The sequence below is a fragment of the Grus americana genome, chromosome 15, assembly GCF_028858705.1.
Source record: "Grus americana isolate bGruAme1 chromosome 15, bGruAme1.mat, whole genome shotgun sequence".
In the NCBI taxonomy this organism is placed as follows: Eukaryota; Metazoa; Chordata; class Aves; order Gruiformes; family Gruidae; genus Grus; species Grus americana.
Genome location: NC_072866.1, coordinates 17,870,531 through 17,884,463, shown reverse-complemented (window position 1 = coordinate 17,884,463; position 13,933 = coordinate 17,870,531). Strand labels below are relative to the sequence as shown.

The following is a 13,933-nucleotide window of genomic DNA, read 5'->3' as shown; positions in this document are numbered from 1 at the left end:
GCTGAATTTCAAGCACAAATAAAAGCCATTGTTGCAGGATTATGTGAATGGTGCCCTACAATAACCCTATTGTGTTAAGGGCTCAGGTAGGTTCTTTAGCATAATTGTGGCCCTCTGTCTTCATCCCACAGCAACTCTGCTGCATAGGATCCTGCAGGGGAGGAAGCACTGTGTGTGCCTTCTAAAATCCATTTGGCTGTCAGGTTTGCCAACAGACAGGCATTTGCCTTTAATGCTCCTTCACCCGCGCCAGGACATTTTTGTGCCGTGCGTATGCCTGGCAAGTGAGATCTGGAGGCGGCAGAGAGGCTGTAGCACAGTAATGTGAATGTGTGGAGGCTGACACGCCCCCCAGGCTCCTAATGCATCGCTGAAACAGCTTGTGGGATGCAGGGTCAGAGGTTGCTCAGGGTACCAGGAGTAACCTAGAAATTCCAAGGACCTGGAACTACAGAGAACTGTAAGAGTTGAGGGATGAAGATTCAAGAGGAGGTATTTTCACAGGAAATAAGATTAACCATGACATCAAATATTAAGGAATTACAGTAACTCCTCCAACACAGAAATGTTCTGAAACAAGACTTAGTGTTTAAAAAAACATTATAGGACAGATTCGTGGGAGTCCCACAACCTGTGCTACGCAAGCAGTCGACTTACATGAGTACAATGCCCCTTCTGACCCTTCTAGATATGGATTTGGGTATTTATGCATACAAAATGGAATAGCTGTGCATAATCCATTCAATTTCATTTTGTTTCATCAGCTAAGTTGCAGGTCTTTATTATAATGATAAATCAATGAAAAACCTGGGGAGAATTTTAACACTTTTTGTTATTTTTTTGTTAGAATGACAGTACTGTCTGACAAAGAACAACAACCCTGACCTTTACCTTTGCTGCAGCCCACCCCAGACCCAGAAAGCAGCTTTAGAAAAACCTGTTGATATACTAGATGTGCCCATAAAGGCAAGAGAGCTCTGAGAACTTGAAGCTGAAAAATCTAAGATGCTTGAGAAGCTCCCTGAAAGCTAAGACAGTTTCCCCCAGCTGATTTACAAGCCAGTCTGCCATCAGGGATTCTCCCGGAGCAAAGCATGCCCGTTGTTATATATAGTGTCATGTCTGCCATGGGACATCAGTGATGCCTAATGGAGGCTAAAGAGCAATAGATAGGAGAGTGGATTTGCCAACTGCCGCTGACCAGCTATAGCTCCTGATGGCACGATGTAATTCAGAAATGGGAAGGGAACTAAAGCAGTCAGGGAAATGACCGCAAGAGCAAACTGCACCTCTGGTTTTCTACCAGGCATTATCTTATGAGCAGTGAGAAGAGACCTGAATTTTTATGTTTTCTTCCTTGACAGTGCTTTCAGCAGAAGAAAACCAACCTTTGTGAGTGAAGGAGTGCATACGTATGGCTGAGGTGCACTAAAGGGCATCATCAGTAGGGGAGAAATTTAATTCCACTTGCAAATGCAGCAGTTAAAATGCTCCAAAGTCACAAAACCAAAAATGCTAATCTTAGAATATTAGCAAAATAGTCAGTACATATTTAGGCCTCAGTCTTGCAAAAACTTCTGTGCAAATGAACTTGGCAGGACTGCTTCCACATACCTGCTCTGATGTTTAACAGTCTGCAGGACTGGGCCCTTACTGGATTTTGTGACTTTTTCAAAATATGCAGGTGAAAACTTCCCAGTTACGATAAATCACCTCATACATTCTTTGCTTTACTTAAGTAAACTCTGCACATCCAAGTTTCTAGCTAGTGGGTGTTTTTCTCCCATACTAACAAACACAGAGCTTTAAATATTCAACCATTTCTAGGATCATTCCTCCATCTCCTAAACACTGCACTTGGATTATAATTATCTAAAAAACTTGAAGGGATGGACTGAAGTTAAATAGTCCTTGGATCCATCAAAAATTGGCCCTTCTCCCTAATCAGCCTGTTTCCCTTAGTCCAACTCTCATCCAGATCCCAGATGGGCTCTTATCTTCCTCCCACACTTGTGTTCCTCACTTCTACAAGTGAGTCAGTCCAGCCCACCCCAGCAGGCAGCTGCACTGTCACCCAAAATCAGCTGTGCAGAGTGCTGCCACCAGCTTTTCTGCTTGACTCACAGCTCTGTTTGGGCTCCATCTCTAAAGGCCAAAACCAGCAAGGATGGAGCATTGCACAATCAACAAGAGCTCTTCCAAAAGCATGTCTGGTGCTAAAGTCATGGCATATCCCTGAGGAGCACAGCTGACAGAGAAAAATCAGAGTGCCCTCAAGACCCTCTAAAACATTGTCCAACTCATTTTAATTTGTTTGCTAAGTCCAGTTCTCAGAAAAAGTGGAGAAATTATAGCAGAGTTTTCAGTGTTACAATTTTAAAACTCATGTGGAGGTTTTCTCTCCTCCACCATGAGAAGCACCCCCTAAACAAAATTGTTCATTGTCAGCAGCAATGTGCGTCAGTCCAATTAGTAAGTACATCACTGAATATAGAGGCAGTACTTCTGAAGTGTTGATGATTGAAGGGCAAGGCAAAGTTTGTAGGCAAAGGTAGGTGACAAACAAGCTTTCACGCACCCAACGCACGTTCAGCATTACCAATACCCCATGACTCTTCATAAATTGGGCAAAGAGTGCTAAACCCCTGATTTGCTGTGGGGCATTGGACAACCTTCCCAACTCCTGCTGCCTTATGTCAGAAATGATACCACACACAGTAAAGTGCAATGGGATTTCACTAGGAAAGGTACTCTCCAACTGTAAAATGCTGTTCAGGGATTTTATCCATATAACCTCCCCTACAATATAAGAAAAAATTAATAACAACAACAATCATTATCACCACACTTGTGCTTCCTGCATAGTCATTTCCTTCTTTTCTATTCCCAGCAGGCTGCATAAGCAGCAAAGCTGCATGCTTATGAAAAATACATATGGTTCCGAGAAATACAAAATCCTGTCACTTGTTTGGTGCTGTCCTCTGGCTTTTGCTAACATGATGCTGGAATGAGCGTTATGCCATTCAGTGCAGGGCTTTCAGGAAAGCCAAAGGCTGCACGCACAGCAACCTGAGATGTGTTGGACTGCAAAAGCCATGAGTGGCTGTGGATTTTGCCATTATTCCCCAGCTGCTCAGGCCAGAAGATGTGTTCAGCGCTGCACTGGCCGCAAAGACAGCCCTCCCGTGCCCTGGCAGTGAGCATATTTACTGACTCCCGCTTGCCCGAGCTGCTTCGGCTATGCAATGGAGCGCACACGGCAGGCACAGGGATGGGCAGAGACAAAACCAGCTGTCCAGGGGCTCTGAGCTGCACGGCAGCAGCATCCTTGCGGAGGTCAGCCTGCCCATCGCAGCGGGAGGGAGGGAACCGACCCGCCCGGGAGGGCCCGCGGGCGGGGCGTGTGTGCAGCCTGCGCCGGGGGCCGGCCCCCCGCAGCGGGTTACGGCTCGCATTGTTCCCCTGCCTCCCCCCGCCCCGGCCCCGCACTGAGCATGTGCGCAGCGCCCCTGCCTCCCCCCCCGCCCGCGGGCCCCCGCTCCGCGCAGAGGAGCGGTGAGCTCCGCGCTGTCTCCGCGGCAGTCGGGCCGCAGCCCCGCTGGCATGGAGTGAGTCGCGGAGCCCCGCGCCGCCCGGCCTGGCCATGGAGCTGAGGAGGTCCATCTCGGCCAGCGCGGAGGCCGAGAGACCCATGAGGCGCTACGGGGCAGTGGAGGAGACGGAGTGGAAGGCGGAGGCGCTGGGGAGAAGTGAGTGAGGGGCGCGGGCGTGGATCCGGCCGGCCGAGGCAGCCCGGAGCGGAGCGGCGCGGCGGAGCGGTCCGGTCCTCCCGGCCCCGCGGCCGGCGACGGGCGCCCGCCGGGGCTCCTCTTAGCAGGGGGAAGCCGCTGTGGACTTCTCGGGAAGGAGGGTTTGTGTGACCATTTTGCCCTCTGAGGCTGGTGCTTCCCGAGGGGGCTGCGTGGGATACCAGCGGCTGTTCGCTGCGGAGGGACAGGGCAGCAAAGGGCTGGAGCGGTGCCGGTGCAGCTCCAGCCGCTTCGGTGTTTCCTTCGAAACGGGTTGCTCGCTCGCTCCGCGAAGTGAAGCGATGAGAGGGTGGCGGAGGAAGGATGCCTGGGACGTTAGCTCTCCCTCGCTCTTATTAGGTGGGATTTAATGTATGGCTTTTCATAAGTATTGGTAGCCTTTGATGTGCTTCACCTTTGAAAGGCACAGATGACAACCACGTTATTGCCTCCTGTTATCTCAGGCAGAGGGTACAGGAATACAGCACTTAGTGCACTTCTTCAGTGGTTGCACTGTATTTGTGAGCTCAGCAAATGCTCTGCGGTGGAAGAGCTTTCATGAAATCGTAGCTTTCCAGAAAGCAAAAATTGACATAACCTTTCCAAAGTGCCGATGGAAAGTGTAGTTAAAAAGATAAGTAGTTGCCAACTCAAGTTATCCATGGGACCTTGTCTTCTCTAAGATATCAGTTAGTATTCTTCTTTTGGTAGAACTATCTTCTTTACAACCTAATCAGCCTGTAAACCCCTTCTAATTTTGCAGGTAATCACTGAGGCAAGAAATCTTGAAAAGGCTCACAAAAAGCTCTGTACTAGTATAAAGAAAAATGTTTTCTAAGTTTCATCAAGTGTTTGATTAGGCCACAGGAAAAAAAAGCTTTGTGTGTATCTGTTGTAACACCTTCATCTTGCTGCCCCTTGATGTTCTTGATTCACCATCCAGCTTTTGCTGGGCATCATGAAGTCTCACCTGGATGCTGTGTAACATCCCATGGCTTTGCAGCATCCTGGTAGCAGATTTTAGCCAGCGCTTTTGCTATGTTTAGACTTTTCAGACACTGCTGTGTTCTGGAATCTTACTTCACCTCTGGCTTTAGTTTCTCATGCATATGTTATTGTCTACCATATGCTGATGGCAGGGGTGTAATTCTCCCACTCCGATGCTTCAGTTGCAGTGTTGGTTTTGTTGCAGTGCCTGGCATAGGTTCAGGACTGAGTAACTCCACACTTTCTAAAATGGAATTGAAGACTGTTGATTGAGGTGGTTGACTCAGACACATGCAACAGTTTTGCAGGTTCTCCGGCATGATACAGACATGTACTTCTCTTGTTCTCATAAATATGTTTGGGTTTGTTCCAGAGCTCAGGAGCTGAGTGCACTGCAGCACTTGTACTAACGATAGTAACTGGTAGCTTGAGGTGACAGAAGTGTTATGGCTTGCAAGCTTTGGACAAAAGATCATCTGTTTGGCACAGGGAAACGTGGAGGCTGAGTGGGAGACCTGCTCTGCTCAAAAATATGTGCTCAGCATTGAGCTTCCACCCAAATCACAGCTTGACTAGGCACCAGACTGGGCTGTGGCAGGACTAGAACCAAGTGGCTGAGTGTCTGCACCCTGGCTCTGTTCCTGAGCTGCCCTGCTACACGCTAGATTCAGTTTAATAAGAATATTGCTCTGTGTATAACAATTCAGATATAGAAGAGGAAGTAATCTAGAGGCCGTGGTCTGTTCTTTGAAAAGTAGACAGTTATTATATTAAGACTTTGCTGTTTGAATAATTGATCTGTTTGCTCTTAGGCTTCAACTTTCTTAAAATACTGTAGAAAATGCTGTTCATGATAGCTGTTTTACATGATCCCTGCATATCTTTCCTCTCTTAATACTAACACTGACATCTGGTCACGCTTTTACATTGATTAAAAATAAATAGATCTTATTATTTACTTTAATGCTCCCTTAGACCATAGGTCCTAAATTGCACGGCTTGATGACAGTAGTCTCTGTGTGCTCACTTCTCTATCTGTGGTACAGAAGGCATTGCTGGTTATTGGTTATAACCCAAGAGGAGTTACTTCATAGCAATGAAATGTAACATCATGCACATTTCTATTCTGCAATGGCCTCTTTTGGCCAGGTTATCAATGGAGTTATGCTGGTTCACAGCAGCTGAGGCTCCAGTGCCCTACAACCTGAGGCTGTAATGATCTCCAGTGGTTTTGCATGCAAAATACGAAACAGGTTGTTTAAAGGTGTCCCTTTAACAAGACACTGAAGCCTTCCTCTTCACATACAGAAGGGAATTTCCAAGGAGTAGAGAACATTAAAAATGACAGTTTACCATATACAGAGCAACTCATGCATTTTCTAGTGCATGCATGTAAAACATAGGCTTATAAATTGTCAGGCTTGTATAATAATAATGTGGTTACAGCCTTCTCAGTAAATGATCTTTACAGTATAGTCTTGGGGAGCCTGCTCTGAAGCACAGCACTCAAGCGTTTTGGTCAGTCCTCATTACCAAGTGCACAGCTTCATTTAGAATCGTCTTGTCTTGCTGTCGGCAGGGACTCTCAACACTCTGATTAAATAGCTGCATGCCATGCTGGGGAAATAGCCACAAAGAAACAAAGCAGTTCTTCACCATCCTTTTGAACATTGCACTTCTCAAGATACATTTCTGCTGATCTTTTCCTTCATCTTTCCGTTTGTATGAGGTCTGGAGCTAAATTAAAAATTCACAGTGAATGCCTCAGCTTCAGTCAGTATAAGGAGGCAGAATTGTCAGAAAACTGTAAAGGATAGGTTTTGATGCAACTTAGCGCACCATGAATTTTGCTTATCGTTTTCATTTGAATGGTAACTCAGCATCGGAGGTAAGCTGCCACACTGCTGTAGTGCACAGGTCCACCTTTTCAACTGGTTTTGAAGATGAAGTGGAGATTAGGGGAAGAGGGCCCTATTACAGGCCAGCACTGAAGAGGAAGCTTGGAGATTCCCAACGTGAGACTCAGGAGTAGCACGAAGGCCTCATAGCTAGCTTTACTCGCTCTCCCTTCGTGCTGTGAATGTTGTATCACAGATTATGTCCAGGCTAGGTACTGTGAGGTAGCAGTGCACTCTAGAACAGCACCGGGGGGGGCATTTTATCTAGTTCTGAGGTTGCTCCGATTTGTTCCAACAGCAGAAAGACAGTACTGTTCACAGGTTCACACAGATCCTGGGCTGACACATGTGAAAGCTTATTTCACCATATGCAGTTAGTTTACCTTGAAAACCTTTCTAAGCTTGCATTGTCTGTTAGCCAGAAAGAGATTCTTGTATGTGTTTATATGCTCCACTGCTAAGCACTGAGAGTGGTTCCAACACTGAAAATATTTAATATTTTGTATTTGCATTTCTTGTCAGCATGGGAAGTGGATGGCTTATATCTGTCTGGAACATTTTTGGTTCAAGACCTGTTTGTTTTAGAAGTGCTATTATGGACAGAGATGGTCTTTCAGCTTGCAGAAGCTTGAGAAGCTAAAAAGAAAACCACCATAGATTGCAATAACAAAGATAGGGGTCCTGTAGCCAGGTTGGCTTTTGTCTTTGGTGAACAAAGAATGAAGAAAAGGCATTTATGCGCTGGTTATGGGCACTTGCTTTACCTAATCTACTGGGAACTGCTTGCGTCACCTTTAAGGCCTGACTTCATTAACAGAACAGAATGGCTGCATCTTAGAACAGGATCATGTTGCTTAATAACTTTTTATAATAATTTGAAAAATGTCTGTTGCAATATTAAACAAGCAATCAAGTAGCAAAAGAGAAACGCATTTGTCTTGCACAGCAAAGCCTGCACAGCTAGTGTCCTATGACAGATAGCCATCTGTCATTCTGGTCACCAAAGAGTAGTTAGGATGGATTTGTGTTAATCATATGCCTGTAGGTATTAGTCAAAAAGTAGCTAAATGCCAATTTGTTCTTGAATTTTTATGTCAGCTTTATAAAATTCAGAGACTTAATAGCTCTACATATATCTGCTACAGACAGACTGGATAGTATGTAGATTCCTGTGAGACATCAGTGCTCTCCTGTGTATTCATGCTGAATTGGTCCCAAGTGACTGTAGAAAAGCATATTTACAGAGGTGGATGCAGCCCTGGTATGTGCTGGGGGGTACAGCTGAACGTCCTCATTCTTCTTCCTCCTGTGCTTCATGAGAATGAAAGGTGGCTTGTGTTGTCTCAGGAGAAGCGGAAGGAAACGTGGTTAGAAAGTTGCAATGGTGCTCAGGGCTCCCAAGTCAAACTACAGAGCAATGCTGGGAATTCAGGAGCTCTCAGCATGAGGGAAGACTCATGAGTTGGGACTGGCAAGGGACTGAAGTTTACTCCGCACTGTTCACAGTTAAATCCAAACCTGCATCAAGATCAGGTTCGAGAATATCTAAGGAATCCAAAGGTGCACAAGTCCATGGGACCTGATGAGATGCATCCGTGGGTCTTGAGGGAACTGGCGGATGAAGTGGCCAGGCCACTCTCCATCATATTTGAGAAGTCCTGGCAGTCTGGCGAAGTTCCCGCCAACTAGAAGAGGGGGAACATAACCCCCATTTTTAAGAAGGGTAAAAAGGAAGACCCAAGGAACTACAGGCAGATCAGTCTCACCTCCATGCCTGGGAAGATTATGGAGCAGACCCTCCTGGAGACTGTGCTCAGGCACATGGGAAATAAGGAGGTGATTGGTGACAGCCAACACGGCTTCACTAGGGGCAAATCGTGCCTGACAAACTTGGTGGCCTTCTACGATGGGGTTACAGCGTCGGTGGATAAGGGAAGGGCAACTGATGTCATCTACCTGGACTTGTGCAAGGCATTTAACACTGTCCCGCACGACATCCTTGTCTCTAAGTTGGAGAGACGTGGATTCGATGGATGGACCACTCGGTGGATAAGAAATTGGCTGGATGGTCACACTCAAAGAGTTGTGGTCAACGGCTCAATGTCCAAGTGGAGAACGGTGACGAGTGGTGTTCCTCAGGGGTCAGTATTGAGACCAGCACTGTTCAACATCTTTGTCAGCGACATGGACAGTGGGATCAAGTGCACCCTCAGCAAGTTTGCTGACAACACCAAGCTGTGTGGTGTGGTTGACACGATGGAGGGAAGGGATGCCATCCAGAGGCATAAAATAAAGGGATGCCATCCAGAGGCATAAAATCTGTCCATTACTGTAAAACCTCTCCCGTCAGTCAGGAATGCACTATGATGCCACCTGTCATACTCTCGTGATACTGTCCCCCAGTCTCATCATGTCTCCACTCTGATTTAAAAAAGACGTCTCACAGGCACAAACAGAATTTATATAGCCCAACTTCCACTGCTCTTCTTTCACAGTGATGCCCTTGTGTTACTGTAAATTCCCCTAAATTGTTAATTGTATCTATTACAGGCAATAAACCAGACAAAACAGAGTAGGCTTATTCAGACTATCTATTAAGATAGGTGGGAAAGAAGCTAACTGAAGGATATACACAATTACATTTCTTTTTATAGAAGCAGCAAGTCTGCTGGCCTTATGAAGCTCTGAAGACAGGCTTCAAACAATGTAATTAATATTCTTTCCATGTCTCCATTAAAAAAAAAGTGTAAAAATTTTGGAGAGTGACGAAGAAATTTAGAAATTCAAATGTGACTATAAACCACTAACAGTGAACCCCTGAAACCCACACCTTTTTAGAAAATATTTGACAAAATATTGTAATCAACAAAGATAACTGATTCAAAGGATGATGCCAGTTCTAGGTTTTTTTCCTGTTCATAATTATTAATGTTAACAGATTTATATTGTAGTTCAAGAGGAAAAACAGCCTGTGTGTGATCTGTGAAACCAAGACAGTACTCCCACACTGAAAATCAGAAAGGATTTCTAGAAAGGATTGAGTCCGTTTTCTACAAAGCAGTTGTAAAACTCACCTGCTTCATTGGCAGTCAGATGGCTCTCAAATTCTTGTACATGGCTTAGTGTTTCTTTAAGTCACTGGTGATTTTAGTTAGCAGTTTGCACATAGAGTTTATCTGCATTTTCATTGCTTATCCATTTTTACGCATACTACGTCCTGATGCTTCTTCTGCAGAATAATTCTTAAATACAGAACCTACCACTTAATAATCTCCATCAGGTCATTCCTGCACCACCTGTAACTCATAAAGGAAGGGTGTATCTTGGATTTGGTTTACCTCACCAAGAGCCAGGAGAATGATTTACAGAGTGAGACTAGTCCAGTTTATACTATCTATGCATTGTCTCATTTTTCTAATTCCTTCTCCCACAGCCGGCTGCTCCAGGCTAAAATGTCATATTTGGGACACTTGCTCATGAATTTTCCTATTTCCTATAAAGATATTGTACAGAAAAAATTCATTAGACCTAGAAAGTAGGATGCTTTGAACTACACACATCAGCCCTGCTGCCAGTAGCCTGTGGGATTATGGACTCAGTCTGTGTAATTTTTTGGACTATATTTGATAATTGATCCCTTGGTTGCATAGCATGTTTTCATCAGAGTAACCACTTGTGAGAATGTGTGTGTGTCTGTCTCAAGGGTGTGTTATGAAACAGGATTAAAAACTTACATTCAGGATTGGGCATGCGCTGCAAAGTATTGTGTAACATGCCTGAAGTTTGTAGAGTTTTCTTGTAGTTACTGAGCAGAACAAAGGTTGGAACTCAGCACTCTAATCCTGAATCCCAAAGTGCTTTTCGTCTGTAGCCGAATATGTTCCATTTTCATAGCAGTCTTACTAAAAAAGTCCCAGAGATTCAATAAGTAAACAATGCTAATTTATTTCCATGAAACATTTTCTACTGTCTAACCACATAAAAGGTATAGTTTAAATGCATTCAGAATTCAAAGATGAAAAATGTATGCTTGGAAGGCAAACTATGAGGAATCAGCAGGAGCACCCTTAGATAATTATGTTAGTTGCCCTTCAGGATCAGCAGTGAAACATTAATTATCAACATTTTGTCAGTTCATAAAGGGCAAAATATTTGAGAAACTAATTTTAAGAGAATTTGCCACTAAATGAGGATGAATGATTTTCAGCGAGACAAGCAGCTCATTGCAAAAGCCTAATTGACTGCAAACACTACCAAAATGTAGTAGTGTAATTTGTTATTGTAAGAACATCAGCAATGTTTAAGGATCTTGTTATTGCCCTGAACCCTTCCCCCACCCAAACCTTTATTGATTAGGGATTTAAGAGGTTTTGTACAGACATGTTAGGGTTTTTATATACTGATAAAATTGGAACAAAAGATTCTCATTATAAAGCAGTTTAATAGTTTTGTTCATCTCTTGGAGAAACCAACTCCAAAGCCAGAACAGAAGCCAACAGTCAATTGTACCACTGACACCCTTTCAGTACATGAGGCCATGGCAGGGTTTAGAATAACGGTACTGAAGCCAAAGGAGCGAGACAGTCACCTGACCTCCCTGGGAAATGGCGTAGAAGCCTTAGTCACAAACACAAATCACAGTCCTGGCTTCATTGGCATCGATGGAGATTTCCTCTCTGACTTCAACAAAAGCAAAACTGGGCTGTGTTCATCTCCTGGAGCCCTGTTCACCTCAGTTCTCTGTAGAAAGCTCTGGTGAGGGGACCTGGGGCTGTGTCAGTTCCATGAGGACTCTGGGGATCTGGGTCAGGCTGCCCCGTGAGTTCGGTCTCTCTGTCCTCACTTCTCATAGGGCGCATCCTGCAGTGCTGCAGAGCTTCAGCAAGCCATGACAAGCAATCGCACCCTGGAGAACCATTTGCACTGGCAGGGGCAATGCCATTTCAATCTTCTTGTCTTTGGGACCTGAATCATTAGCTAATACATTGGAGCCCCTACGGTGAGTGGCTGTTCCTCAAACTATCCTGTTTCACAGGAGAAGAGGAAGTCATAGAAAATCAGTTATGTATTTGTGCCCCCGCTCTCCTGATCCAATCTGTAGTTTCTCTCCTCTCCTCTTCTGCCATGGATTCCCATACAACTTCCTCTGGGCACTGTGCCTGGGAGGGGACTGAAGTTACTGCAGTTTGGCAGACTCTGAGACAGAGACATTTTCCTTCAGGCTGATACTTCTCTGTAGCACAGACAGAGTACGTGGGATGTGATAGTGAAGGGCACAGCCGTGGAGTTTTGAAAGCCAGTAAAATCAAGATCCATTTGTTTCTGCCTTGGTAAGGTGTGAAACATCCTGCAGTTACAAAATTTATTTCTTTTGGACAAAGAGAAGGTGACAGTCAGCTATCCGTTTGTTTCGGTGATAGAGATTAAGACTCTGCTGAACTGCCTTCGTTTCCTCACCTCTGAGACCTCCAGGGAGGCAGTCAGCTCAGCCTCACATCAGCCCAATGCCAGCTGTGAGGAAGACAATATTAGCATATTTAAAGAAAACTGAATCAAAATTAAGTATGCAAAAGCAATTAACTTGGTGAGAACAGAGGTTGCTAGAGAATGATTCCACATCCACAGATGAAAGGCAAGTGCAGACCAGATTTGTTTGCCAACTGTCATCATTATTTTGTGTGAGTTGAAGAGATGGAGCCCTTTGCTGTTCCACCTGAGTGTACACTGAGAAAGAACCAGCTGTTTTTGGCTCTACTGGCTCTGCCACTTTCATCTTTAAGGAAGGGCACAGGTTTTGCCTGTGGCTCCCTGGAAGCACTGTGTGCCCTGGACGCTGGCAGGCAAGACCCCAGTATGATTCTCTGCAGCCTGGCCTTCCACTTTGCTGTCGGACTGTATGCATTGTATGCCTGTGGCCTTAGGGATAGCAACATTCATCCCCCTGGGAAATTACTAGTCTTTTCTCCCATGAAATGTGAAACTCCTTTTTTTTCTTGGCTTCTGAGGAGCATCTTCTCAATATTTAATTACTTGCTGGAGTGGGAATCTGTTATATGAAGCAATTTCTTTACTGTCTGAAGCAATTCTCCATACCAGTATCACTTTGGCCTTTACTAGATTGGACTCATATGTCTGTAATATTTATCCAATGGTTTTAAGGTTGCCTAAAATTACCTACCAGCTGCTGGGAAGATGTTTAGAGCACTGTTAGAGAACTGTGTTATTGGACAATCATGTCACAGAGAGGGGGGAGAGAGAAACAAACTTTCTGGTGTGCAATTGGATAATTTCAAAGGAGAGTATTGTAAAGATGTGAAATTTAGAAATGTCAGTACCCATTTTACTATTATTTCACTCGCAACATTTGCTGCTCTTTATCAATGGATGCTCATAGGAGAAACCATAAAACCATATATTCCTAGAGAGGTTTTGCAAGACTTTTTGAGACTGAAGAGTTTGTTGCTGAAACAAAAAAATTAAGATAGAAAAAGTCTTTTAAAAATATCAAACTAAATAAGCTTTAAAACCCTGAACGTTAGCTGTAGCTGGCACTGTTACAGTATTTGAAACTTAAACATTGAAGCTTTATGTTAGTATCACAAGATCAGAATATGGCTCTAGTAAGGACTAAAATGGAAAGTCACAGGCTGTTTCCTTTGACCACTGAGCAAAATGACAGAAGTAAATGAACAAGTAATGTGTGTTTCTTAATACTGCTTTTTAATTCTCCATCACATGAGATGAATTGATGAAGCATGAGTTGCTTTCCTTGGAGTGTGGCTTAAACCCATTCTTGCTCCAGATGGGAATGTGCATTGATTTCAGGGGAAGGTGCCTACCCCTGTAACTCACTGTACCAGTTTCTATTTACAGCCGCCTGATAGCACTGAATCTCATGCAGGGCTGTGGCAGGGCTGGGCACGGAAACCCCTTCCTGAGCCTTCCTGACTCCTGGCAGTCTTCCTGAGCCAGACTAAAATAGCTTCTTGCAGATCAAGGCCTAACCTAGTGCCACTGAATAAAACTGACAATGAGGTTTTTGGATCAGACCTTCAAAGACAATTTTCCCTCATTTTTTGTGTCTCATTTTGGATCCATTTTCTTATAGGAACAGCTGTCAGATCATATACACTGTGCAAACGTTCCCACCAGGCTGCATATAGATGCATATTCTCCCCTTTCTCTGAAGGACAAACTGCTGTTTCAAGTGCACAAGGTTGTATTTTCAATTCATAACATGATGGGAAAAGGTGAAAGGAA

At 44.4% G+C, this 13,933-nt stretch overlaps 1 protein-coding gene across 5 annotated transcripts in view; it reads left to right on the top strand.

Moving 5' to 3' along the window:
- LOC129213207 (bMERB domain-containing protein 1) overlaps positions 1 to 13,933 on the top strand; it is a 73,508-nt gene that overhangs the window by 15,076 nt on the left and 44,499 nt on the right. Inside the window, exon 1 of one of the 5 annotated variants that reach the window (XM_054842845.1) lies at positions 3,486 to 3,749. The exons of the other annotated variants lie outside the window; for them this stretch is intronic. Coding sequence (XP_054698820.1) covers positions 3,644 to 3,749 — 106 coding nt within the window. The 5' untranslated portion in view covers positions 3,486 to 3,643. Of the gene's footprint in view, positions 1 to 3,485; positions 3,750 to 13,933 lie in introns of those variants that run through there. 5 annotated transcript variants of the gene reach the window in all.